At 41.5% G+C, this 27,730-nt stretch overlaps 2 protein-coding genes across 3 annotated transcripts; one reads left to right on the top strand and one right to left on the bottom strand.

Moving 5' to 3' along the window:
• Positions 1-137: 137 nt before the first annotated feature.
• GNPAT (glyceronephosphate O-acyltransferase) lies at positions 138-20,022 on the bottom strand. Of its 2 annotated transcripts, none has more exons than XM_021527159.4 (16): positions 19,771-20,022; positions 16,274-16,465; positions 13,748-13,924; positions 12,769-12,898; positions 10,480-10,607; positions 9,979-10,054; positions 9,229-9,380; positions 9,008-9,138; positions 8,113-8,336; positions 5,667-5,912; positions 5,179-5,258; positions 3,344-3,484; positions 2,329-2,428; positions 2,142-2,235; positions 1,111-1,172; positions 138-818 (listed from the first exon to the last, which is right to left on the bottom strand). In XM_021527159.4, the coding sequence occupies exons 1-16, from the start codon at positions 20,005-20,007 to the stop codon at positions 775-777; spliced, it is 2,214 nt and encodes a 737-aa protein (XP_021382834.3). In that variant the 5' UTR covers positions 20,008-20,022; the 3' UTR covers positions 138-774. The 2 variants fall into 2 exon arrangements, with proteins under 2 accessions (XP_021382834.3, XP_021382835.3); XM_021527160.4 differs by having other exon boundaries at positions 16,274-16,462.
• Positions 19,995-26,611, top strand: FSAF1 (40S small subunit processome assembly factor 1). Its single transcript, XM_021527162.3, has 7 exons — positions 19,995-20,129; positions 20,288-20,565; positions 22,616-22,672; positions 23,714-23,809; positions 24,506-24,592; positions 25,589-25,641; positions 26,274-26,611. Exons 1-7 carry the CDS (start codon positions 20,006-20,008, stop codon positions 26,401-26,403), a joined length of 825 nt encoding a protein of 274 aa, XP_021382837.1. The 5' UTR covers positions 19,995-20,005; the 3' UTR covers positions 26,404-26,611.
• The last annotated feature ends 1,119 nt before the right edge of the window (positions 26,612-27,730 follow it).

Genomic DNA, 27,730 nt, shown 5'->3' with positions numbered 1-27,730 from the left:
CCCGGGCCCGGCTCCGCCTTGTAACGCGCCAGCACCGAGAGCACTGGGAAAAACAAAAATCCTGGAAGACAGGGCAGAACTCCGCCGCCTTACGGGACAGCGCAGTCAGCGGCGAGACGGGGGAGAGACGACAGACACGTAATCGACGGTGCTTTAATTCAGTGTTTAAATATAACATTCATTAAGTAATTAAAATAATGCCAAGCTGCCTTAAAAAAAAATCAACAAAACCAAAACCAACCTAAACACAAAATACCAAAACACAAAACCCGACACGTTTATCAGATCTAGTTATTGCCCAAGGTTTGATTTGTGCTCTTCATTCATGAGGGCCTTGCCTCACATTTAGAAAGCCAGCAACATTTTTTCCTAAATATTAATTTTAATAGCAAGTATTTTAATTCCCTGTTACATTTTCACATCCATGAAATATTTGAAACCAATCACATTCCTTGTTACAAGCCTAGAAAAATGTATTTAGGTAGCCATTGCTGTGCACATCTCTTTCAATCTTTAATAGAAAAAGAGACAATGTTTAATTTGTTTTAAAAAAACAAAACACAGTGAGAATGTACATACACATCTAAGCCCCTCAGCAGCAACTCCTAAGTGGTAATGGAGAGCTGTGCAGCTGAAGAAACACTTCTGTGCCTCCCACACTTGCAGGCTGGCTGGGCAAAGGGGGAACCTTGTCTGTTCCTATCCCTGCTCCAGCAGGGCAGTGGTCCATGTTCTCAGCGGAAGCTTACATCCACTCACAGAATCAGGGACCATTTAGAGTCGTGCAGCCACAGGTTTCTGTACAGGTATCCGAGCATCTAACAAAAGAAACCACATTTCTGATCAATATGTTGTAAACACCACGCTCATAAACTACTTACTTTAGTGCCCTCAGCCACTGGATTGCACAGTATGTGACATAAAGGAGGGAGATTCAAAGCTGCAGCTAATGATACCAGAAAAAGCACTGAAAAAAAATATTACTAAGATTTTTATGCAGTTAAGTCTATGGAATTACTAGTTAAAATGCACTACATCTAACATATAAATTACTTTGGACAATGCACATAACTTGAGAAGCTCTCTTCAAATTAACTAGAGAACACTTACCAAACATGTCCAGGATTTTACTAACAGCCTCTTGATTTACATTGTAAGTGAATCCATTGGGCCTACAATTACAAAAAAGAAGTTTACTCAACAAATATTTCCTATTCCAGTAATTTCTACACAAATAATCATAATTAAGCATTTTCATTATTACATAGTATTTTTCATCCTGCCAGCATACATATCAAACTTAAGGACATGTTAGACTTCTACTCAAGAACAGTCATGGTTTCTTAACCTTTTCTCTTGTTCAGAGTCCCCAAATTCCGTTGCACTCAATTTATTCCTTTTACTTGAAGGGGAATTTAGCTATAGACATTTATCTTAACCTATTCATGAACAGAGGCATAAGGAAATAGCTCAGGTCATCAGCTGCCAACTATGTGTTCTGTTGAGTGTTCTGTGAAACACTCAAGACACTGCAGGGACTTGTTTTACTGGGGACTTCCATGATCATACTTATAAACACAGTAATAAGTATCACCACACTAATTCTTTTGATAACAGAATAATGCACAATACAGCAACAAGTGCATTTTAATCTTAGGCCTGTAAACCATGAACTGTGTAAAAAGACTCGAATGATTAAGCTTTCAGTTAAATTCAGTTAAACTCATCTCAGCTTTGAGATGAGTTCAGTGCTGAATTCCCCAAAACTAGCAGTACTCCTAATTATTGCTTGCATTGCCTGACAAGGCTTACTGTAGCACACAAATAAGCAGTGCTGTTCTTTTCTTATCAGAGCCTTGGGAGGACAGTTGAAAACCAAAAGGTGAAGGGAATCAGAAGCAGCCTAATAGTAAGTTAATGAATTTTGTTGTTAGGTCCCACAGGAGTCTTTCCACTATGAGGCCATACCATTACACTTCCACATCATGTACAGAAAGAATTATTGGGTTTTCCCTATGACTCCAGTAAATCCAGTCAACCTCTGGTGCTCAGGCTGTTGGGGTTCTGCTGTTCTACTAGGAGCTCAGACATTAAGAATTGCCATTAAAATTTCTATACACCAGAAATCTAACGTTACTTACATTTTCTTCTTCTTCACTGCACCCAGTTGCACAAGAGCTGATAAGGCATTTTTCTGCATGTCAGAAGACAGCGCTTCATAACATTGTGTACTCCCTATAGAGAAGGTAGGAACACAATTAAAATTTTTATAATTTTCAATTAACAGGCTACTCTTGTAAAATCATATTGAGTAACAGCTGTACACACCCTTTTCGAGAAGTTGAAAAACAAAGTTGCGAACTCCGGGTATAAACTGCTTCTCAGTAAATGCTTCTTTCATTTCCTTTGAGAGGTATCTGAAAATTAACTAACACGTTCAAGAAGATGAGCATTCCTTTCTTTTAGATTGTCAGTTTGTAACGAGTTATAAACAGATGTGTCATTATACGTAATACTATTCCACTTTGAAAAGCATGGGAGAGGAACTCAAAAGGTATCATTGCATAGGGCATCTGAAAGTTTTATTATTGTTTTACACATAAGAGAATCCCAATATTAAAATAAGACTCCCTATTTCTGTAATAGCTACCTTAGACATTAATTTTACATTCTTGTTCTTACAACCAAAAACAGTTAAACTTTTTTAAAGCAGTACCTGTTTTGAAGATGAGAAAAAATGGACACATCAGTACAGTTCCACCCACCTCACACATTAGATCACTAACTACATTCCTCTATGTTAAACACTTACAGTCTCACCAATCCTATACTGACTTACCTGAGATTTTAGCCCTCTGGGTTTGTATGTATTACTTACTACAGGAATGTAAATGTTTAATCTTATTAAAACCTTGGAAAAACCCGAAGAATTTAAAGAGATATGGATAGAATTAATGACTCCTATAAAAGCTATCAGATAGGAGATGCAAACTCATTTCCACACCTGGCAGGACAACCCACATAAAATGAATTAAGCAAGAGCTCCTCATAAAAAAAAACAATGAACCTGGTACCAGCACACTCCCTCTGAATCTTATAAACCCACAATGAGCCGCCACATTACACAGTGAAGTAAAGTTACTGCCTTAGTAAATTGGACAAGTCTGAGCCAAAACCTAAAACTGGGATCCTTGGGGGAGGGTGGTGTTTAAGATTCATTACTGCTATTTCTTAAGTTTTGCATTTCTCAGCCTATTTACACAGAAGTATTATTTATAGCTCTCTTGCTTTCCCTGTAAAACACAGGAAAAAAAAAGAGATAATTTTCTGAAGGACAACATACCTGATAACCTTCCACAAAAGGTCTGAACATAGCTGACAAGAAAGACACTGTACCACTTCCTTTGTCAGTAGGGTAAATCTCCTGTTGACTTGTTTGAATGGCATCACATTTGGTGAGTAGAAAACATCCTTCCTCAAAATCCTGGGCAAGAAATGCATAACTAAAATTCTAACATTTACAGAAGTGCAGCTACCATTTCCCAGAAAATCAACAACAGAAACCACAATAGGGCACCACTTTCATTTCTGAACTCAGTTGCCAAGAGACTTGAACCAAAATTTTCCTGTGTCCCAGAAATACCCATATAAAAAGGCAGTGGGAACATGTTCCTAAACACAGTAGTTCCTCAATGCACAATAGACCTTGGCACAAAGAACGCGGCTGTAGCTGCTATTGCTACAGCCAGCCTGAGCTCCCTCAGGATTTTGCCAAAACAGGGTCAGGTTGTCCAGTTTGGGATTTTTTCCTGAGGGTGTTTTTTATTTTTATCTCTTTTTTAAACTAAGGGTTTGCCTTTATCTCACGTCCAGTGTTTGTAATAAATGATAATACAGATCACTCACCTGCCCAGAAAACAAATGGCCAAAAAGTTACGAAGTATGGAAATGTCAAGGTCAAAACCATTTAATGCCAATATAGGCAAAAGGGTGGAAGAAAGACATGACAGACAAATTAATGAATAAAGTGGTGAGTGGGTGGCTAAAAGATCCCTTAGCATCACAACAACTATTTCATCTGACTCCAGCAAAGTCAGTCATAGACAGCCCCCTTCCTCCTGCTCCCTGCTACTTTCTGTTATTTCAAGAAAGCTGCAAGAGGCAACAATTGTCAACAAATAAAACTTAAAAGTGCCAGTCAGCCTTTAAAAAATGCCCAATTCTCCTCTATATAAAAATTTATGAGATTTTAATACATTTGCAAGTCTTGAACATTCTTGTGAAAATTATACTTACCTCTTTTTTAATGCAGGAAAGATCATAACTATCACCGTCATATATTTGTCCTCAGCATTGATAAAAATAACATGCAATCAGTTTAAAATCCAATTAAAAACTACACATACCAATTTATATTTGCTGTGAGGCTGAACCAGTTTTTTTTTTTTTTTTTACTGATAAACTTGTTTTCACCTGCATTTCAAGCAGGCTGGACCAGAGCCAGCTCTGACCCAGCAGGTTTGTGTACAAGCTGACAGAGCAAGTCCTGCAGAGAGCCAAGGGCTGCTTGCAGTTTTCCCAGCTTGCCTGTATCCAGCTGTGCTAGGGGTGCACACAGGCACACTGAGCCTTGGAATAAGGCAGTGTGCAGGAACAATACTGGCTTTGTCTGAGTGATGGTAAAATGAAGGGAAAATCTTTTCAAGCAAAAAAGGATGCAAGTAAAGCTTCCAAAGACTCTAAGAGGGAAACTATTATGCCATTAGGAAAGCTCTCACTTCAAAAATCTTCACAGGCTGTATCCCTGACAGCATTTACACTTCATTGAAAAGATTGTTTTAACATGGATTTTCAGATCTGTGCTGGAAGACACTTAGCTTTATGCTAAAAAGCCAAACTTGTGCTACAGTTCATTTTAATAGTTCAGAATTGAACAATTTCATGATTTTTAATATTTTTTACTGGAATGAAGAAAAAAATTGCATTGGCAGCCTTATGGATTCAGACAATATTTTGCAATCAACATAATGACCGCCTTTGAAGCTCTCCCTCCCACTTACAGATCAAGGTGATATCCCTGTAGGTGTTTTTCACAATGCACTTTTTTGGGAGAGCCCTGGAATCATGCTATTTTAATTGGTTGCACTACAAGTATTTTTGTATAAGGGATGTTTTTACCTTCAATGAAATGCCAGGAAAGAAGATGAACTCATCAGAAAAAACATCTCTCAAGAAGTTGAAGCAGCTATAGACTTCCTCTGAAAAAATATTGTAAATGCAAGTGAGGAGCCACTTACTCCTTATTTAAGAGTACCTACTTCAAATAAAATATGGACTTGACATTTGAAGCATACATACAATGACAGAAATCCCAACAGAACAGCAAGTACTCAAAGCACTTGATTCCACTGTTAAGAAAAGAGCAGGGGTTTGCAGCTTCTCAGAACATGCATTAAATGCCACAATCAAATCCTACAAAAGGATCAAAGGGTAAACAAACAAAAAATAGGCAAGCAAAATATCCCCATGCTATCCCAACACATCCACCTTATCCCAAGTATAACAGTCTCAGAGAGCTCCCACTAGCAGTCACAGGAGCTTGATGCTTGTCTCCCAGCTGATGGCACAAGGAGCAAAGCCAGCAGCTTCTCAGAGCCCCAGCATACCTTTTCTGAAGCTGGGTGCCATCTGCAAGGTGACTGCCACCAGGGCCGGGCGCACAAAGACGTTCAGCAGCTGGTTCCTGTACGTGGCACACATGAGCACAGCCAGCGCGTGCCTGAAGACGATTTCCCCTACGGCTCCATCTTCTGCTCCCTTGTCATTCAGGACCACGTGGCCATCGACAAGGCGAGCGATGTTGGAATGCAGGGTGAGGCCAGACAGGACTGCTTTTTTGGCACACAGGTTATCTAGAAGGAAAAAACACCACTTAGGAAGTTGCAAAAGGGAGCATGACTCTATTAAAACAGCCTAAAATGCACCAGTATTTCAGACACTACGCCAAACTTTCAGTTAGAGAGATGTTCCAATATAATCCATACCAGGAATTGGCAAACTAGGCATAGTATGATATGGAGAGAACAAACTTCAGACATTTCTATAATTAAAACACTTTTAATTCTTCCAGTTACTAACAACTGCAAATGGCAATTGTTCCTTTGTCTCTGGAACAAATATTCTGAGCCTCCAAATAGAAAAAGGATATATCTGTTTGATGGAAACATTCATTAGTAAAGAAGTGGAGACTATATTTCTACTTAAGCATTTCCGACACTACAAGTTTTGAATCGGGGGTACAAGTCTTTTTAAACTTTTTCATCAACTCTCATACATAAGGAAGGCTTCATCCCAAATTAAATTTATAAAAATTATTAACATAAATATTGTTACATAACATACCTTCTCAATGAGAAACATTCCCTACATCAAATTGAAATCAATGTGACAAGCAAGCAATAAAAACTTCATACTGAACGCTTCAATACACTTTACATGTTCAGAGAGAGCACCACAGGCATATCAAATCACTATAGCCTCTGACAGAAAAAAACCCTTCATATTCCTTTCCTTTAAGAGAGATTTCATGTAGAGTCTCCTTGCATCTTATTTACTCTTTCAACCTACTTTATTTGAATTTTGCTCAAGCTCCCAAGTTTCTCAGTGCAATAGGAAGCAGAAGTCTGTGCAAGTAATTTTGCAGTTCCTGTTTTGAATATAAAATTTTGCAAATGTTCTGCCTGTAACAACCAACCAGCATGATAAGGGCAGAAATAACCAGCTGTTTGGAGACTGAAAAATGGAGAGCGTACATGCAGTTGCTGGCATCAACAAATTGGCCTTTAAAATTTATTTCTTCTTTCAAATTGACAATCCAAACCAAAACAACAAACCCAGTATGCAACTGATGCCTTGAGCACAGACAGCACACTCCAACAAAATCCACTCAGCTGTTTTCACTCCTCCATTTCATTACCATGCCTATTTGCTGTTCCCTGACTACATCACAACTCTACTAAATCAAATGCTTACTCCTTGTTGCTAAGAAAATAAACAAGCAAACCTCGATGTGGTATGTTTTTCAGTTTACTGTGTAGTAAGATCCTAAATGTTGTTTAAGTATTGCCATGAAATTCTTGCTTTTACCAGTCTGGCAGAAGCAGACCTTGCCTGCATTCCCTGTAGTGCCAATCCCTGAAAGAAGTATTTTTTTTTTCCAAAGGTGACAGAGTTCTTTTGTATCAGTAGCCTGCTCCTATTTCTTTATTGTAGTAGTGAGAGGGATCCTCGATTATACATAGGACTACAAAGCAAAGATCCTTGGTTAAAGTCTAAAGCAGAAAGGTAAATGTACTTGCATTACACAGTACTGTTCTTTGCTAGCTTTACCACTTACATCCTGAGGCTCTAAAATTGCCTGTGTCACTCTGGCTCACAGAAAGAAGTTTCAAACCAAGTTTGAAAGCACAATCAACATTTCACCAGCCAATATATGCACTATACATAAATACATACATACATATATATACACATATATATAAAAGGGGATGCGTATACAAGTACATAAATAAAACCACCAAAGTAGCCTTCCCTTCAAAAGTCAACATTGTTTCTGGAGATAAAGTGAAATTTAAAAATAAATAGACAACTGAGAGTTTTGATTTCCTCCACCCATTTGTTTCTGCTAGTTCTCTGCACCAGTAAAAACTTATACTGTAGTCAGTACCAAGCAGGAAATGTGGTATTACATGGAGTTAAGTGGTGCAGATCAGGCAACTACCTGTGACTTACACACAGTTCAGAAAGACAGATACTACACAAACCATAGTACTCTCATAAAATACCTTCTAATTTCCCCCTCACATGATAATTTCCCTCTCTTTATGATACAACAGTAAAATGTCTGTTCTGTTTCCACCTGTTTTTCAAAGTATTATCTTCAACAAGTTAAGTCAAAACTTGTCAGGTTTCAGCATGATTTTTAGCATATCCTGAAATCCACTTACAACTCTAAGAATTCTGTAAAGCTGTTACCATACATTCCTTCCACAGAAATATAACTTATCTTTCATAAGCAATAAGAGGAACAGAAGTAACACCTTCTCTGCATACCAGGCCATTCAATGAATCCTCCAAAAGTCTGTGTTAAGCCTTTAAGCCACAGAGTCTTTTCTATTAGAAGCTCAAATTCCATGGCTGGCAAATTCTGGAGCAGAACAGCAGCAACTAGCACCCATGGGCTCAAAACCATGTTTTCTATTTGCAGGAGCTCCATTTTATAAGCTACGTCACTGACAAATTCTTGGATATCCTCAGATGGCTTCTGGGGAAGATGCCTGAAAAAAACAACACAATTTAAGGTAAAGAGCTCAAAAAGTCCAATATAAACAACACCCCTCTTTACTTCTTTCGTATTGTTCCCAGATCTGTAACTTTACAGCACCTAACATCTGCAGAATGATTCTATGTGCAATGTCAAACAGAAGTATAGAGTGAAGCATCAGTAGCTGCATGACAGTACCTCAAGCACAGACCTCTGTACCGACACTGTACATATGCTGTCTTCAAACAAATTTCAAAAGCATTATGTGTTATAGAAAAATTGCAAAAGCAACACAATCCAGTCACAGCTACAGCTCTCCCTGATATATGGTCACTTAACAGCTTGCAGGAATAAGGCAAGAAGTGAGAGAAAGGTGAAAATTTTAAGTGGCAAAAGAACCACATTCTCAGAAAACAGAGTTTTGCCTGGTTCATGCATCTCCATTAAATTTTAAAGTGGCGTCTTCTTAACAAAGGTAAAGCCATAAGTAACAATTCATTTCAGAAACACCCAGTCACAAGCACAATAAGCCTCTGCTCAGACCAAATAGGCTCAGCAGTCTGAACAGTCAGATGGAAGGAGGTGAGAGAAAATGAAAACAAAGTACAAGAAACACCTTAGTTCACATAGGTGTAGACTAAACAAATGTTTTTCCTGTGCATACACCATGGAAAAATGTGGTACCTGGGGACCAAATTGTATGGGCACCGACTGATCCTCCCAGATGCCAAGGTTCTAAGGGATACTGGTTGGCCAACGTAGATATGTATGGTACCAAAATTGTCACTGAGGATTCTCCTGGCTTTTAACAGCCCCTGTGAAAACAGGAAGAGGAAAACTTAAATTCTGGTGCTACAGTAGGTGTATATATCCATTTATGTTCTGTTCTTAATGAATTTACATACAGATGTAGATTCTTTGGGCTTTGGGACTCCTAGGAGTTCATATGCATAGAGAGATTCTTCTAATATCCTCTCATAGCTGATGCTGATGGGAACAAGGTATGTGTCAAAGACTTCACGTTTGAAAAAGGGTTCCATCACAATGCTGAGAAGACCTGCCAATTGGGAAGAAAAGCATGAATCATCTGTCTCTTTCAGAGGGAGAAACAACTGCAATTTAACTTTGAAAAGGATATCTCTGCATTTTAGAAACTACTCTGAACAGGCGTGCACTCTGCCTGTTCTCTCTTCAAGCAAGCAAAAGCAAAAGACATTGCCCAAGCCTTAAAACAGAAGGTAAATGGAAGCAACACTCCTGCACAGCTGTTTGTGCTCTTTTCAGCAGCACTGCTCTGTGCTTGCACAGCATCTTCCTTCTAAAGATTCCCTGTTACTTTTACAGTTAGAACTACAATATTTCTCTGCTGGCCAGGGGATGCCCATTGTCTAGGAAGAAAATGGTGAAGAGTTATTGAATTTAATACACAGTGGGGCAAAGGGAGCAAAAGCAGTAGACTGCAAGTGAAAATGTATTGCTGTTCTTTGTATGACCTTGGAACCCAGGCATGGTGTTTTCCATGGTGTTTTCCAGGACAGACTTCCCTGATTTCCCTCTTGATTAACATCCCTTTCTATCCAAAGAACTTACAAAGCACATAGCCACTAATGAAAATGCTAATAATATTAGAAGTTCCAAATATTAAATAAACATACCAAATTTCGGAGTCAGAGTCTTGGCAGTGCGGCTTCTAGTCCCCTCAAGGAAAAATTCAATTGGGGCATAGCCACTCTTCAAAAGTAAAACAAACAAAAAGCTAGTCAGAGAAAACATTATTTATTTATTGCCCACAAACAGTTTTAAGTACTTCAAATGTAAGTTGTTTTTTTTAATGCAAGACAAACATATCTAACTTCAGTAATCTGTAACTTCAGTAATCTACATTCATCCATTGTTTAATTAATGAAAATACTGTGTCTGTCATGAGATATGGGCACACAATCCAAAGCAACTGATGAGCAGTAATTTATCACATAATAATAGAGTGCACACATGGTGCTCAGCTACAGCAAATCTGAGGTAAAAAGCACTTAATCAGATCACCATTTCATTGTGACTTTCAATCACACAGCCAAGACATCCTATATATGTCACAAGAGTTGTTCCAACAGAGTATTACTTAAGTATACACTTTGAGAGCTCAGCAAGTTATTTACCCTTAACATGGTTTTTACATATTCAGCAAACACTGCCCAGTAGAGTCTGTTCCCACCGAAGGAACGTCGCATAAAAAAGGCACCTGCCCTTCGTAGCAGCTCACCAACTATTTTCATTCCTAGGAAATCTGAAAAACAATCAAAGAAAAAACAAAACCATGCACACTAAATTTATTTAGTATATATCAGCCAGCAGAACCAACCACAAAATTTCTAGCAAGCTGACTACCAGAATACAGAAGATCTCTTTCAAGGATTTCTTTGTTGCCAAAACATTTATTTGCTTTCAAATTGTCTAGCAAGACCTATACAGACAAGAATGGCATAGCATAATATGCTTTTCATTTTTTTTAAGCTGCATTCTTAGAGCAGTTTATTTTCATAATTTAGATGGCCAGAGTTCAGCCATAATAAAGACTGAGTTTTTGAAGTACATTGTCTCACTCATCTTTACAAAAAAGTTCCTACTGAACATATTCCTGAAGACACAGAAATTAGGCAGCCAATTAAACTATATTATACCATCTATGATCCTGACTCATCATTTTGGGAGATGTACACCAAATCAGCTAAAATTATTTTATTGTTTTTCAGTTTTAAGCAATGATAGTCAATGCTTAACTTGTCAAAGGCAGGAAAAAACACTTAATGTTAACAAAGTTTTTATGGAAGCATTTAAAACAAATCCACTGGCAACATGCCATTCCAACCTCCTTGCCACCTAAATCCATGAAACACTGGAGAACAGATATTCACTCAAATTCACATTTCTAGTTGCAACACTGACAATGACTGCGCTGAAGATGTCACAGGTGTCAGAAACATCATCCCAACACCAGCTAGATTCCTGCTAACGTATGAGGGTGTACTGGCAGCTGTTTACCTTGCCTTAGCTAATCGCTACAGATCTATCTGTATGCTTGAAGCCAAGAGATAACTAACAAAGCAAAGGCACTTACCACCTATATCAGGATAGTCTCTCCACTCAGCACAAGAGTTAATTTGAGAGTGACTTTGTAAACCACATCTTGTGAACCTCTAACATGATATGCAGTTATGAAATACAGATACAACCATAGAGAACTGTATTTTCTCCAGAAGAATTTAAAATAATACACACTTGCAGGCAGCATCAAGCTAAAAGCCCCTAATTCTTTAGGAGAGCTTTGACCCTGAAGCACACAAAGCATTCAAAAAATGTTAATCATAAAAAAATCCTTGTAAGCTAAACTAATGGTACCTTAAGATACTATTTTGAGGTCCAAAACTCAAAAATACTCTAATCCAAGTCAACAAAGGATTACACCAACAACAACATGTGAGCAGATTCTGAACAATACACACAGGCAAACTGCAACACCTTGATCAAGGCAGCTGTGAAACATGGACATGTGAATGTAACTTGCATCATCCAGATGTAGCAAATGCAAAGACCAGGGAAATCTCATCTTCCATAGCAAGCACATTCTCACAACTTCTATTAGTCTTGCTAACTTTTTGATCGGAAAATCAGACTACAGTAAAGCAGAAGGTTCCAAGATCTCTGCTAGGTTACCTTATCTGTGCATATTACAGTGCTGCACCAGACCTGAGGTGTTTTTCTGCCTGCCTAGAAGACCTGTTTGATACTAGTGACTTCCAAGATCAGGTTTCTAAGTTAAGTGCTGACAGCATCCAGATTATCAAAAAGCACATTAACTTGGAAAACATTTACTGTTCAAGAGCTCAAGAATCATTTCCTACAAATATACTGTGGTATCATCTGCTTTACAACTAAGTATGCCCAAAATCCTGACCTCTGATATGCTATATCACTTCCCTGACAGCTCTGTTCTCAGCATGCCACAAAGTTCTGCCGATACTTCAATGGAATCAGTCACATCAGAAACAAGCATGAGGTGTCTGGTGCTTTGTATCTGGCTGCTGTGACTGCACTTTAAACTTCATGGAGCATCACAAAAAGTTCTGCACCCTCAGTAGCACCTGGCCAAATTTTCTTGCCTGTTACCAGGTTATGAAAGCAAACAGAAGTATTCTTCACAACCCTTATCTTTGCCCCAGCCTCAGGTCTACAGATGAAGTACTTCTGGGTGAACTTGCTTTGAAAAAAATCACCTTTGGCAGGACTCAGCACCAATGAGAAGCTTTCAGACACTGTAAGCACCTTACCCAAGGAGGATTTAAAAGATATATTTGGAGCAGAAGTTAAACACAACTACTTAGAGTTCAGCTACCAGAGAATGCTACCAATTCTCTGAATCCCGAAAACATTGTTAAAAACATACTTGCCTATTCCTGCTGCAATGACAGGCAAGGCCAAGTCATACGTGTATAGCAAATAAGACAGCATCAAAAAGTCTACATAGCTTCGGTGGCTGGGCAGCAGCACCACGGGATGCTCCTGAATGGCATGTTGTAACTGAAAAAGAACAGTGCAAACAATATTGTCCCAATATTTACTGACTGTTGAAATTTGCAAATGTAGACCTGTACAGGGCTTAAGGAAAACACACCCCCATTTGCTTGAGAACTGTTTCTCTATCCACACAATCAATACCTCTTTCAGCACAGAATCCATTGGAAATTTGGAGCTGTTGTTTCCAGAGTAGCAACCTGAGGCTCACAAGCATCACAGGACTCAAAAACTAGGGGCACCCCATCATGGGATACTTTAATTCCAATCCCTTTTGATGGGGATGGGAAACCAAATTGGGGCTGTCAAGGTTGACATTGCTTAATTCCAGGGAAGGCCCTGCACCGTCCAGAACAGCAATATCCTGAAATGAAATAGGGGGACAATGGTTCCCAGAAACTGAGGAAGACCTAACACATCTCCTGCCTCAGAGGTGCAGAGTGTTTCACCACACTTAATATGAGGGTTTTGCTGAGCAGCCAGTCCACTCAGCCATGTAATATTACCCCCAATTCAGCTAAATGCATTATTATTTTATAATATCAGATAGAAAACACTCTCAGTGGCTGATCTAACATAATTACAGGCACATGGTATTCCTTACCATAGGAAGCATTTGGAAAATATAAAAAAAATCCTGATAGCTGTTCGCCTTTAAAACACTTACATATGATCTTTCCTCCCACATTTACTAAGAAATGCACTAATAAACAAAAGTAAGCACAAGTCAGTGCAGTCTTTTTTTTTTTTAAGAGGGTATTTTTCACATTCGTTATTTGTGATCAGAGCTCTTGTCCAAGTGACTGGTGTGAAAACATGAAAACATTTTAACTTTTTCCTCCCAACAGTACTCACTCTCTGCATTCCTTCTTCATTCACACAAACTCTCTGGAAAAGCTGTTTAAATATTTTGCTCAGAGTGAAGGCAAAAAATCTGACAGCTCCTAGTTGCATACGGTGGCCCATCTCATCAAGGATTTCTGTGGCTTCTTCTTGAATAATATCAGGTGATTCTCCCATTTCTTTTGCTAACTAAGAAGAAACAAAACAACAGTGACAAGTTGGTCTCTTTTCTTTGGCCATGCACACTGTTCTAATGTGCCACAGCTACTATGGGAGAACTACTGCAATAGTCCACAAGATTTTGTTTTATGTGGTAGGCATGGATCTAATCAATGTCTGGTGCCAGCCAACATGACAAAGCCAAGTTAAAGCTGCTCAAAAACCAAAATAACCTTAGATGTCAATGGCAGGGGAAGGACGTACAACAATCCTCCCCCCATATGAATGTTTTAACTTGCAACATATTCAGAGGATATTTAAGTTAAAAGAATATTTCCTATATTATCAGTCTGAGGAAGACAATGTGCTTTTTCTTTCAATAGTAAAATGAAGCCTATGTTTGTAGAGACAAAATGTAAATATTTTAAATGCATTTGGATTAGAGTTTACAAAGAACCTCAGCCGTATCACACTTCCATTTCTTTTGATATATTCCTTTGGCAATGGAGAGCTGAACTGCATACAAAGCACTATTTCTACTAACTATGCATATCAATGATTTTTCTTCTATTGCCATGCACATTCCCTTTTGAAGTTCCTCAAAACTGATTTACATAATGGCCATCCCTCCAATTTGGTATTTGAATCTAGAAATATTTAATTGAAAATTAAGCCTTTAACTATTATGGAATAAGGAATATGACTTTTACTCAACACAGAAGAGGAAAGGAAAGGCATGCCAGAAGAAAAAGCCTCCAAAAAAGCACAACTCTGTTTGGAAGCCAGTGCTGCTTACCTATTATTTCCATTTTGTGACATATAAGAAACTCCATCTCCTCCAATCTGTCTTCATATACCTCAATATTACATCTACTTGGTCAAATGTGTTTTCTTAAATGTATTACCAATTATCTTATGTACTTCCACATTAAGTTTAAACTGATTATTTTAGCTGCTTAAAGAAGCCAAAAATTGCTTCAACTGAAGTCTGTAAAAATCAGTCTTGCTTAGGAAGCCAAAGAATTCTTCTTGTTATTCAGCAGGAAGAGACTCTGTTCTCATTCACCAGCAAAAGGCTTACCATACAGTTCACTTGTGTGATTTAAGGGCAAATCCACTATGGAAATAAGAACTTCCCAAAATCAGAAATTAAAAACCCAGACCAGTTACATATAGCAATAGAAAACAAACTAATGACCTTTACTTCTCACGCTGAACTTTAGTAACTGCAACAATTTGGCACAAGAACAAATTCAAGTACGCCTGTGTGAAGCTGTGCAAACCCTCCCTGCCCAGGCGGGAGGGACCCTAATCGTAGAGTGCTGGGCACATTGCCCAGGACACTCTCAGTTTGAAACTTCCAGTAACGTCTCGTGCAAAGCTAGTAACCAGGCTGCAATGGCAGGTCTGCTAACTCTCTTCAACCACTTGATACAGCCAGAAAACAGCCATCAAAATAATCTTCTATCAAAAAAACCTTTCTTTTTCAGAAGAAAACATCACGCAAACATCTTTCTGTCAAATCCTCTGTAAAGTACTTTCTTTCAGTAAATTTTTTAGTGTCTCTAGATTTGAGATTTTTTTGGCTTTCATACTACTTAGCAATCCATAATGGAAACAGAACTACTTTGTGGTGTAGAATGACAGACTTTACTTTGTCACATTATAACACAGATCACAGCCATTAAAAGAAACAAATAGAAAAAATTTACAGTAGTCTGTCAGTCAGAACTAACCAAAACATCTCACATATTTCTACACACTTGCAATTATTTTTTATTGCTATTGAAATTAGTTACCCTGCTAACTAACACACACACACATATTTCAGGCATTTAAATACAGTGCAAAGTATCAGCCAGCCTAACCATAAAATACTTTATTTGTTATAAAGTAATAGGTGCCCTTCATGTTAGAACAAAAAATATGGTTACATCTTAAACGGTGTTTCTAATTCAAAGAATTATCTGTAAAATAGAACTCTCATTTTAGTGAAAGTAGAATTTAGGACTTGTTCATAAATGCATCATTAACCTATAAAATTCCTACAAGACACCCTCAAAGTACAAAAACGTCTGCTAAGAAGGAGAGTGCTAATGTCTTTCACAATGTTGTTCTGTGGTGAGAACAGCAGAGTATGAGGAGAAAGAGAAAAAAAGAAGAAGTCAGGCACACTGCATAAATTAATGAACCTGTCAGTTTTAGTGGCAACTCCAGTATTTTTTTTCCTGCCAAAAGAGTTATTTATTTACTGGACCATCTTCAAAACTACAAATTACCATTTTAACAAGGTCAGCAACAATCTCTTTTTCCCTGCTGCCACATGAAGGTTGGCTGTGTTCAGTCCACCTCATCTTAGAGCTCATTGTCCAGACTCACCTGCTTGATAACATACTGAACTTGCTCTGACCGGAGAACAGCACTTTTGATGGCGTTTGGCTTGCAAGGTGAAAGGCCCTTGTAGATCACCGGGGTGTAACATTTCATGGCATATCTCAAGTCACTGGACAACCGTCTTTCCTCCAAGATATCCTCAAACTCATCTCTTTTCTTCGATGTGAGCTCTTTCTGCTAGGAACATACAAATGAAGAATGAGACACTGTCTTGAGCTATTTGGTGACTGCTTGGCTAGAGCACCACAATAATGATATGTACTACTTCTGCAGCATTTGGGGCTTCTTAGCTTCAATAATGTCTGCATGCCACAGTCTGTGACTGCAGGAACCAATATTACCTGCTTGCAAGAGTGAGCCAGAAAGAAACTAAAAAACAAACTAAAAGGCAAAATAAACACACACACTCTCCCCCCACCAAAAAAAAAACCCTCACCCTAATTCCTTTAAATTGCAAAGATCCCCAAATCACCCTATGCCATATTACTTAATTCTACCTCCCCCCCTAAAATCCCCTCACCCTAATCCCTTCAACTGCAAAGATCTTCCAATTGCCCTATGCCACGTTACTTAATTCCACACAACAGGAAGAAACTGAGAGAAGACATGGGCTTTTAAAGCTAAAGTGCCTTGCCTCCAGCCTCTCCATGATTAATAAGGATTAACTAGAAGACCTTTGATTCCAACTCTCACAGCTTCATTAAGACAATGCCATGATTGACATTATAAAAACCCAGTCATCAACACACAGATAATAATCCTTGCTACTTAAAAGTTGCATCTGGAGCCTTGGTGACTTGTGGCTCTCACAAATCTTGGATGTAAGCTACAGCAAACATTACCAGGGAGGAGGCTGGTCTCACTGTCAGCCACATGATTGCAATATGGTGCACACACAGGTAAAAAGAGAGCACAGCCTCTGAGTAATTTTTCACTGCTAAGCAGGAAAAACACCAGGACATCAAGAACTAATTGCAGATCCATCCTGCTGCAAAAAATTCAGACAAAACTCTTCCCTTTGAGTCAGTAGACCCTTGCACTGGAGAGAGCTATCTCCTATTATCTCCTATATCACTACAGTTTGTATGAATGACCCCTCAGTCTTCCCAAGAGTGAAACTGTATTTCTCCAAGCTTCAAACCAGCAGCAACAGCCACCAGGTAAGACAAATGGAGTAAGCCTCTGTTAAATAAAAAATGTATTAGTTATGACCAAGCATATTTATTAGAAGATCTTAAAAATAAAAATGCTTATGTCTTCCTCCACAGTTCCATTTGAAAGGCAGCACTGGCAATCTTTTTATTCATTCCACCTCCTCTTTCTATATATGACCTCTGCAGAACCAAACTGATAATGAAGGATAAAACTTGCTTCACGAGCTCCTTCAATGACCTTTTCTGGTGCTGAGCAGAAAGCCTGGCCAGCAAACACAGGGGAAACACCAGCAACAGATAAACAAAATCCCCAGCAGTGGCAGCTGGGTTTTTGGGTTTTCAACCTTGGGAGAGGAAGTCGGGTTTCACTGCCAGCCAACCAGAACCACATCAGCAACACTGTCAGAGCAGCTGACATTTAGTAGAGAGTAAACCTTTAGCTCCTGTCCATTCAACACCATAAGAAAATTTGGTGGAACAAAACAAAACAACACAAATCAGGAATATCTCCACTTAAGAATGACAAAAAAATCCTTCAAAGCCTCATCTGTATCAAAAGTCAAATTTGTTTTATTGGAGGACGCAAATCCCACTATAACATTTGACCTTCTCAAGTTCTTTTGCCCAAAACGACAGGCAAATTTTGAGATCATCCCTCTACTATAATCGCATTTAGTAATTTTATAACTTTTCTTTCCACAGCTGCAGTTCAACGAATTACCTCACAGTAACTGCAGAATAAAGCAGAAACTTTCAAAACTATTCCATACAGGTATTAAACCCAGACCTCTATTAATATAAAACTTTTAGGGGTTTTTGTCTTGTATGATTTAGCATTACAGCTTTCAACCTCTCTTCTTTCACAGCTTTCAATTGGTTAGTATTTTGCAAGAGCTGAGTAAGCTCTGTTAAGATGACTGAAAATAGTTTTTATCAGCCATCTGTTGCTGTTAGCACCTTATATCAAACTCCTTGATTAAAATAAAACAGAAATAAATCTCTTATGTTGTATAATGGCAAAAAATATAGCTCAGAGTAGTAGCAGAAAATATTACTTATCTCTAAGTATCACCAACTCAGATCAATATGTGACAAGTCATTGCTCACAAAATCTAAGCAACGTTTGTGTCAGTTACAAAAGTTCAAATCCTGCAATCTGCAACTACATGAAATCCAGACAAAGAAAGCCAGCACTCAGCACAGGCATTACCAGCCACATCAGCAGTCACCACACTGCTGCAGCTGTTCCCCAGTGCAACTCTGGTGATCAGTCTTGCAAGGGCCATGGCCCATTGAAAAATCACCTTTCTGCCTCTGCTCTTTGTCTGAGGTTTTCAGACTTGATGTGCAACTTATTTCTCTCCATGGAAATAGTTATTGTCACGCCTTGTTCTGAAGGAGCACTGAGGGAGCCTAACCACACACCTTACCAGACACTAAAGATTTGCAACTGTGCTGTTACACCTCACAGCCAACTTACTCTTCCAGCTTCATTTGCCAGCTGGTAGAGAATACACTTAGAAAACACACTGCTGGAAACCTGGACATCAGAAAATTCAGTGACATGTACTGGTACTGTGACAGTGGTGAAGCATGGAATTTTAACAGCTGGAGTCCGGAACTCCTCTGCTTCCATAAAAGTAGGATATGCAATGAAACACGGGGCTGGCTCCCTCTCTCCCTAATCCCCTCCTCCAAATGCTTGCAGAGAGGTGGGGTTTAGCACCCCACACCCAAACCTCCTTGTCTGAGACTGCCAAAGGAGCTGCAGGAAACGAACAAGGTCAATAAAGTAATTTTCACTATGTAACACGGGAAAACCCGCTTCGGCCACTCCATCCCCACGACAACCTCCCAGCGCTGAGCTCCCCGTGGCTGGCAGGAGCGGCTGCTGCGGGGCTGAAGCCGCGCGGAGCGCCCGGTGCCCGGACAGGTGCCACGGCAGGGAGCCGCCCCGGGACACTGCCTCCGTAAGGAAGAGACACTTCCACCTCCCCTACCCGCCGGGCCTGCCGCAGCGCTCCGAGGGGAGCCCGGCGCCCGCGCCGGGAGCTCTGCCTGTCGCGACCGACACGACAGACTGCGGGAGCAGCCGAGGCGGGAAGGGGAACCGGTGACGGGAAACGGCCCGGTCCCGCGGGGCCCGGGAAAGGCCGCGCCCCTCCCTCCGGAGCGCGGTTCCCTTTCGCCGGGGACACAAAGCGGGGCTAAGGGATGGAGGGGCAGACTGCGCCAAGCGCCGTCATTCCCCTCAGAGAGAGCGGCACCGCCGCGGCGCGGGCGAGGCGAGCACCCCCTTCCCGCGGCACCGCTCCCGCCGCCGCCTACCGAGTACATGGGCGACCCTCGCCGCGCCCGCCCGGCCGCCGCCGCCGCCGCCGTCGCCATGGTCCTGCGAGCTCCGCCGCGCCGCCCCGCGCCCCGCTCGCCCGCCCTACCCCGTCGCGCTGCCCGGCCGCCCGCCGCCGCCTCCCGCGGCGCCCATGGCCCCGCGCCGCCCCGGCCCGGCTGCCTGGTGCGGCGCGGCGGCGGAAGGCGGGGGCACCGCGCCGTGGGCGGCGCCATGCCGGGTGCGACGGGAGCCGCCGGGGGTCACACGTCGGCCCGCCCGCCCGCCGCGGCAGCCATGGGACCGCGGGAGCCGCGCCGCCGGCTGGAGGCGGTGCTCGGCGCCCTCTACGACCTGGGTGGGTGCGCGGGGCCGGGACGAGCGCTGCGCCGGCACCGCGGTCCTCCCCGGGGGCCGGGGAGGGAGGGGAATGGAGGGGAATGGAGGGGAATGGAGGGGAGGGGGCCGGGCGTGGGCGCTCTGGAGCGGAGCTGACCCGGCTTGTGCTTGGCACAGGTGAGGAGCCCGGCGGTGCGCGGCGCGCTGCACAGGACGGCGAAGCGAGAGCAGCGCCGCCGCCCGCGCACGACCGGGAGGAGGAAGAGGGGACACGGGAGCCGCAGCCGGCGGCGGGCGGGCGGCGCGGGGCCCGCGGCTTCTTCGGGGAGCTGCGGGCCGAGCTGAGCGCCGCCCCGCCGCCGCCCGCCGCCCCGCCCGCCGTGGAGGTCGTGGTGTTCCGCGGGAGGAGGCAGGAGCGGCGCGGCCCCTCGGCGGCGCCCGCCGGCGGAGCGCAGGTAGGGCCGGGACCACCGCCCCTTGCCGAGGGTGCGCGCCTGGGGCGGGAGCGCTCCCTGGCCGCGGCCGGCCCCCCAGTGTGTCCCTGTGCTGACACCACTGCCTGGAAACCCGGATGCTTTGGCGATCCGCGTGTTCACCTCGATGGCATCTGGTCCTGCTGATTCCCTGTGGGGCTGCTGGAAACGGGCAGGATGAAGCAGGGGAGGGGGCAGGACTTAAGACCAATTTTTTCAATTTCAGATCTCTGGATAAGAATTCTATGTTTGAAATAGGCGCATTTCAGCAAAATAAATTGATTTGCTGACATGCCTGATGTTACCGCAAGAAGTGAAAGAGATGGAAGGCCCAGGATTTTTGTGTGCTGCTCTGTTCCTGTCAGTAGCTGTGGATGTGTGGTGCCAAAACTTGCTTCTCTGGCATCGCAACAGCACTGGGCCGTTGACAAGCAGCATTTGTTCTTGGAGGATCGGTGTTGGGTAGTCAGTGGGAGAAGGCATGACAGCATTACACCTCAGTCTTCTAGTTTGGTTTGTTGCTGCTGAACTGCTTTGCACTACCAAAAACTGTAGCTGAGTTCCTTCAGCAGAGAGGTCTGGATAGGTTTGACTGGAAGCTGAGCAGAGCGGTTGATTGGTTTCCAAATTTTATAGCTTCACTGGTTGTTTTCAGTTGCCTTTGTGGCCATAGCATCCAAAGCCCATTCTAAACTAAGCTCTGATGGGCCGACATATGGCTGTCTTGAATTCAGAGAGACTTACTGATATTGGGGGGTTGATTGCTTGGAATTGGGGACTTAAGAGACTCAAGCAGTTGTTTGAATCCATAAACTTTTGTGCTTTTTCCAGCATGTTTTCTTCTACAATTGTTCTTAAGTTTTTTATAGCTGGAGTTTTTTACCTGAAAATACTGGTGCTATGCTTGTTAGCAAAATGTTCTAAAGATAACTGGCTTTATTTTGTGGTTGAAATTGCAATTCTCTGTAGAAGCCTTTGCAGAGCTGGGAGGAGTTTGGCTGTGGTGGATGCAGAGGGAAGCCCTGGTGTAACCCTTGGGCCTGAACCTGTGATTCACTGTGCCCTGAGGTCCTGGAGAGTGAAACAAAAATGCATGAAATCTATTTTAGTTCAGCTTTAACACTTATGTAGTACTCCTGTTTCTCTGAGTGAATTGTATCTTTGGGAGCAAATGGGGAAGGTGAACAGGGTAATCTCTTGAACAGATGGCCATTTGCCTGCCTGCATCAGCGTGCTTGGGAGTGGGCAGAGCGTCCACTCAGAGAGGTGGCTCAGCACATCTTCCCTGAAATCAGAAAGCAGACAGTCTAAAATAACCCTGGGAGATTTGTAACTGCTCCACAGTGTCCCATACGGGACACTCCTGTAGCAAGCAAGCATGGAACTCTCTCCCTGGGAATTTTGTGCTTCTTTTTCACTCTAGGATACAGTGTGTTTCCCCTGGAGAGTGCCTCTCCAAACTGAGAACTGCTGATGGAAGGTGTCTGTGTAAATCATGGAGTAGGGAAGATACAGTTTTCACTGAGCTCATTTTGAGCAAGTCCTTTCTTCAGCCTGCGCTAAGTGGGTTCTGCTGTTCACTGGCAGTGCACCCTTTGGAGCTGTTTCTCTGGCATTAGTGAAGCTGGATATAGACACTAATATATGTCCATGCAGTTATGAGGAATTAAGCTTATTTTACATATTGCCCCAGCTGTGAGTACATGCACTATTACCACTGCACTGTCTCAAACAAAATGACTTAAAATTTGTGAGCTATCCTACATTAACTGTTTTGTATGGAAGTACAAATATGAGTGATACATAGCTCACATGTGGCAGTTTTTCTCTTACTTACCTAGAAAAATGCCACTGAAACTATCTCTTTTAACAGCTCCTGGTAATAAAGCTAGAAAAAGATGCTGCTGGAAACCTGTGTATTACTCCATACAACTGACTTTGCATTTCACTGCTTTTCAAAAAGCTATTCCAGTCAGCATTTAAACTAGTGTTACTTGTCATATTAATTTGAAATGTTTTGTTTTGTTTATAGACCCAAATAGTGAATGAAGAGAAAAATGCAGTCAGACAAGAATTTAACTTCGAAAAGGTAAGTCAGTGGGATCAGACTAATGTCACTAGTTTAGTGTACAGTTATGTGTACATGTATGCTTCAGAAAGTTATGGTGGGACTGATGGGAAACCCTTCCAGAAATGCTTAAGTGAGGATTGTAGGTGAGGATTTCCTAACAGGAAATCTTTCTTGTAGCTGAGGATTTCCTAATAGGTAATTCTGGCTACATGCCACACCAAAGGAGGAATAGGCTGGCAGCAATCAGCTGCTCCATATGGAGAGAGGTGTGTTACAATTTCATGGCTTTCTTTCTGATCTTGCAATTTGAGGAGGATGCCTAAAGGTGCTTGAATTTCCATAATGTTTAGCATAGTTCTTTCAGCTCTATAGCGTTAAATCTCTGACATCTCATGTGGGAAGGAAAAAAAAAGTGTATTGGCATCTGTTCTTGAAACAACAAATGACTTTTTGCATTTGTCTTTTTATTTTCATCTGTTCTTATATGAGCATAACTAGGATTGGCCACCTTAGCTACTAATTTGTTTATGGATCTATGCAATTTATTTTATGTGCCTAATTGCTGCTCAGGGATGTGTTATGATCCAGTGGAATCTCTCTCTGGAGATTCAGCATGGAGCTGTCTACTGCTAAGAAGGGTGGGGATTTAATCACTGAATTGAAAAAGATTATGGATTCATTAGTGGTTTTGCCAAGGTACGCTCGTATAGTGTTAACCCTACCTATGTGTGTAGTCCAACCACCATCTGCTCATCCATGCTTCTCAGTGGTTAAGTGCTCATTTTCTACATGGAGGAAATCTGTTCCACATGTTACTTTATGTGAAATGAGGAGAATTGAAAGTTGTCACCCTGACAGCCCTCACCATCCAGAGATTTAGTTGGACAGTGGTTAACTGCTCTGCAGTATAGCTCTGAACTCAGTTTTATTTCATAGCACGCCAATTTCCAGTATTAGCCAGGATTTCCTCAGGTGTATGACTTTGTTGCACTCTGTCAGGCATTGCTTTACAACAGGTTGGACATTATGAAATGCCTGCAATTCTCTGCAATGTTCTAGGCTCGCCTGGAAGTGCACAAGTTTGGAATCACTGGCTACAAGAAGCAGGAGCAACGTGTTTGGGAACAGGAGCGTGCTATCATGCTGGGAGCCAAGGTAATTGTCCCTTGATTTGTGCTGGAGGTCACCCAGCCCTTACAGTGCAGAAAAGCAATAAACAATGTAAGGGACTTTGGTATTACCCTTCTAAAACACAAAATCCCCTGCCTTGACCCTTCTTCTACTTTATCCTTACTTTTACATCATCTGTTCTGTCTTATCTATTTTCTATAGCTGATTGGAAAATTGGTATGGTTGTGTTATAAGGAAAGTATTATAGATGAAATATGACTGATCAGGCTGAAAAACAACTAATTTTAAACAACAATTTACTAATTTTTAATCAGGCCATTCAAAAATAAATAATTGGAGAGTGGGGCTCACTTTTTAAATCTTCATTCTCATAGTGAGATAAAGATGGAGAAAAGTTTTTAGTTCATTATAACTAGTATAAAAGAAAAAAATGTTTTTGGTGTTTTTTAGGAAGTGGCTTGGGTTTTTTTGCTCAGAGTGTGTATGTAGACCTTATAGAACTGATAACATTATTCTCTCTCTCTGCTGTTCTCACTAAGAAAGAAACAATTTGTGACAACCTGATGTCTCTTAAGTCCATTCCTCTCACCCAAAAGGAAATTAGGATTTCTAATGTTCTGCCATAACCACGTGAAAAATGTTGTCTGTGCAAGTGTGTGAATAATTTTTTGACCTATTTGAAAATTTAATCAGCAGTATCCCTCCCAATCTTTTTTGCAGCCCCCCAAAAAGACGCATGTGAACTACAGGACTTACCAAGAGAAGCTGAAAGAGAAAAAAGCAGCGACAGATGCTGATAAGGAAAAGGTTTGTATGAAATTTTCTATAGAAAAAGGCAGTGTGTAGGAGCCAGCCCAAGAGCCTGACAGATAACGCCTCAGGTGCAAAGGAGTGCCCAGGCTTGACACCTGCTGCTCCCTGTGGATTGGCTTCCTGGCTCCTACAAGATTAATCTCATTGGTAAAAGCTGGTTGTGTGCAGTATGAAGGTGCAGAGTTAGACTTGTGTTGTGGTTGGTTTCACTGCCTCACCCTTCCAGGCTGATAGACTAATGACACAAAATCAGCAGTGTTTTTTTTTTTTATCCTTTCCTCTTAAGAGAAAACAGAATGGTCCCCAATTAAAGTTTGTTGCATGTTGTCTAACCACAGAGAGCCAGATCTTCAACTGCTTTTTTATCAGCACAATTCCATCTAGGATTCTACTCATTATTTAAAACAAGGGTGAGGCTTCTGTTGCATCCGTCCTCTAGCACAGCCCATTTGGCTCTAAGCCTACTCTCTGCCTCCCTATGGAGCCTTCCCATGTAGGTGGGAGCAGGCTGGTAGGGTTGATAATTGCTCTTTCTGTCAGTTTCCTGCCACCCTCTTTCCCAAGGACCTACTTCTCCTCCTCTGTCATGTGGCTCAAAGTGCATGACCAGTCACAGCTGAACCCTGTTATTTGACAGCTGCCCTCAGCTGGGTGACAGGATGCACCTGCCTGGTAGCAAGTCCATCTTCTGACCCTGGGATCTGTCACATACCCGAGAAGGAAGCCTCTCCTTTTGCACGTGGCAAGGACAGCACATTGGTTGTGAGTGGGCTGTACTTTCCATAAGGCATTAGGAAGGGCTCTTGGCGCTCCTGGCAGTGGCTCCATAATGTGTTGCATTACTTGTTCTGTCAGAAGGTCTCCCAGCTTGCTTTAAGTACCTGCTGCTCTGTGAAGCAAAAGCTATTTACTGAATGTTCTTTGTGCAGGTGGTTGTTTAACCAACGTGCTCTGTTCCTTTTTCATTAAAATATGCATCTTTAAAAACAGGAACATAAAGGTGATTCTATTAAGAAGAAGAGGAAGCAGAAAGAACAGGAGAGGTGAGGTGTTTTTACCATAGTCTCCCTAGTTTATCTCCCCTGTGTAACTGCACAGTCTTACTCCAGAAATCATGCACATCACAGCACAACAAAATTCTCCAGGTGCTGAGCTCCTCAACAAAAGGTGACACTGCTCTGTGCCTAGCAGTTCCAGAGGCTTCAGTTCCACAGCTTTACTTGAAAGTATGTCAGTTCTGCCCCAGTACGTCTCAAGGCTGCAGCTGGAGGTCAGAGGGATGAAAATCCCTGTGTGCAGACTCATGAGACACCACTTGCTCAGAGCATTTTCCCTAAGAAATCATTTCTGCAAAGCACAGGCTACAGTATACAGAGGCTTGAAAGTGAGCTGACATTTCCTAATCGTAGTGCAGCAGGTTCCCTCTGTACTCTGTCTTCCTTCTCTATCCAAAAATCTTCATGTTTCTAAACAGTTAAAAATGTAAAGCATGCTGTAATGTGCTGTTAGTGCTGCATGTCTATGAAGGAAAAATGGTCTGAAGTCTTTGCATGCTATGGTTTGATATTTCATAATACCAAACCCTGCATAGATAGGTGACTTTGTCACCATATTAAGTGTTTACATGTATTTCTGCTTTTTCTTTTAAGTTTTGTTTTTCCTCTTCCTGTTTCAGGAAGGCCAAAAGGAAGAAATCAGTGCCTAGCATTTGGCCTGCAGGACAAGTTGGAAAATTCAGAAATGGGACCTTGATTTTGCAAAGCCGTGACATAAAGAAAATTAAATCATCTAAAGTTAGCAAATGAACTTCATGGTACAGAGTGAAATGGACAATATGCATAAGAGAATTCACATTGCTACGAACACAGACTTCTGAGGCCTGTTGCCTATCCACTGTATCCTATTTTTTTAATATTATTTGTTATTATGGGATTTTTATGTACCATTCTGCCTTGGGATGGATATTAGAATTTACCTTTTTATAAATAAAGATTCGAGTTCTTACTAAGAAGATTATACAGGCTATTTTTATTAGTCAATATGTGCTAAAGAAAACATTTATTTTTGTAGAATTGGCTTATTGGCTGTAAGTAAAATACTCATTTAATCCATAAATTAATGGATTAATACATATATCTTTCATTCAGAAGGAATTTGGAAAAAGCAGTATCTTACACTCTGAACTGGAAGTAGGTGTTCTCCACACATTTATTGGACATCTGTTTTTTTATCCTTATGGATTATTGGTGGATAGTGGAACTGCACAATAATTTTTCTGTCCTGCAAAACCTCTTAATGTTTCAAAATTACCTGCTTTGGAGTGAAAATAATACTTTTCTGAAGTTTTGTCCCAGGCAAGCATTACACATTCATATGTCTCTGTAGACATCTCCAAATAAGCACTTTGGAATAGTGGTTTGGTGGCTTGGTTGTTTGGTTTTTAAAAACAAAACCATGTAGGACTGAGCCAAATGAGTATGGACACTCAAAAGCTACTGGTTGTTCTGGTTAATCCATGTTTGTTTTGATTCCATGCTTCTTAAGGCTTTTCTATGAAATCTTTACCAAAACTGCTTTTTAGTGCTATTTGGATTTCAGCAGTCTGGTGTTTCTGGAACAACATTGATTGTCTTCTGTAGCTAAATATTTTATTTTGTTGCTTTTAAGGTCCATCCATAAGAAATGGCAATTGTTAGTAACACATCCAAAATGAAAGTTCAGTATTTTAGGGGGAGACAAAGATAAGGATAACTTAAATGACAGAATTTTTTCTGTGTTGTAAGGAGATGTGGAGCTTGTTGGAACAGCTCTGGCAGTGAAGGATGTGTACATGGTAAGGAAAACAGCCCTTACAGCAGAAACTTGTTTTAGGTGTACTGGTACCCTTGTGGGCTGGGAGCCTGAGCAAGGTGATCTGTGACCCCGCGGTCTGCCAAGCTTGCAGCACCATTGGGAGCTGCCCCCCTCCCAGGATGGGAAAGTGTTCTGGGATAGGGAGAACCACACTGTGGACAGGGATGCGTTCTGGCACGCTACTTCCCCCATACCTTACCTTACTTGCATGTCCTGGAGACATGTGTCTGCCAGCACAAAGAGGACCAAGAGGAAGGAGAGGGTTTGGAGGGATCAAGT

This window comes from Lonchura striata, chromosome 3, assembly GCF_050655825.1.
Source record: "Lonchura striata isolate lonStrDom1 chromosome 3, ASM5065582v1, whole genome shotgun sequence".
NCBI classification, from domain to species: Eukaryota; Metazoa; Chordata; class Aves; order Passeriformes; family Estrildidae; genus Lonchura; species Lonchura striata.
Note: the sequence above shows the minus strand (reverse complement) of the source record. Positions and strands in the feature narration are given on the sequence as shown.

Coding starts and splice junctions, on each gene's coding strand:
- FSAF1 (XM_021527162.3), top strand. CDS start 20,006: ATGCCGGGTGCGACGGGAGCCGCCGGGGGTCACACGTCGGCCCGCCCG. Junction 22,673..23,713: donor AAGAATTTAACTTCGAAAAG/GTAAGTCAGTGG, acceptor GCAATGTTCTAG/GCTCGCCTGGAAGTGCACAA. Junction 24,593..25,588: donor CAGATGCTGATAAGGAAAAG/GTTTGTATGAAA, acceptor CTTTAAAAACAG/GAACATAAAGGTGATTCTAT.
- GNPAT (XM_021527159.4), bottom strand. CDS start 20,007: ATGGCGCCGCCCACGGCGCGGTGCCCCCGCCTTCCGCCGCCGCGCCGC. Junction 5,259..5,666: donor GGCACCCAGCTTCAGAAAAG/GTATGCTGGGGC, acceptor ATATTTTTTCAG/AGGAAGTCTATAGCTGCTTC. Junction 3,485..5,178: donor TTCCTGGCATTTCATTGAAG/GTAAAAACATCC, acceptor TTTCTTGCCCAG/GATTTTGAGGAAGGATGTTT.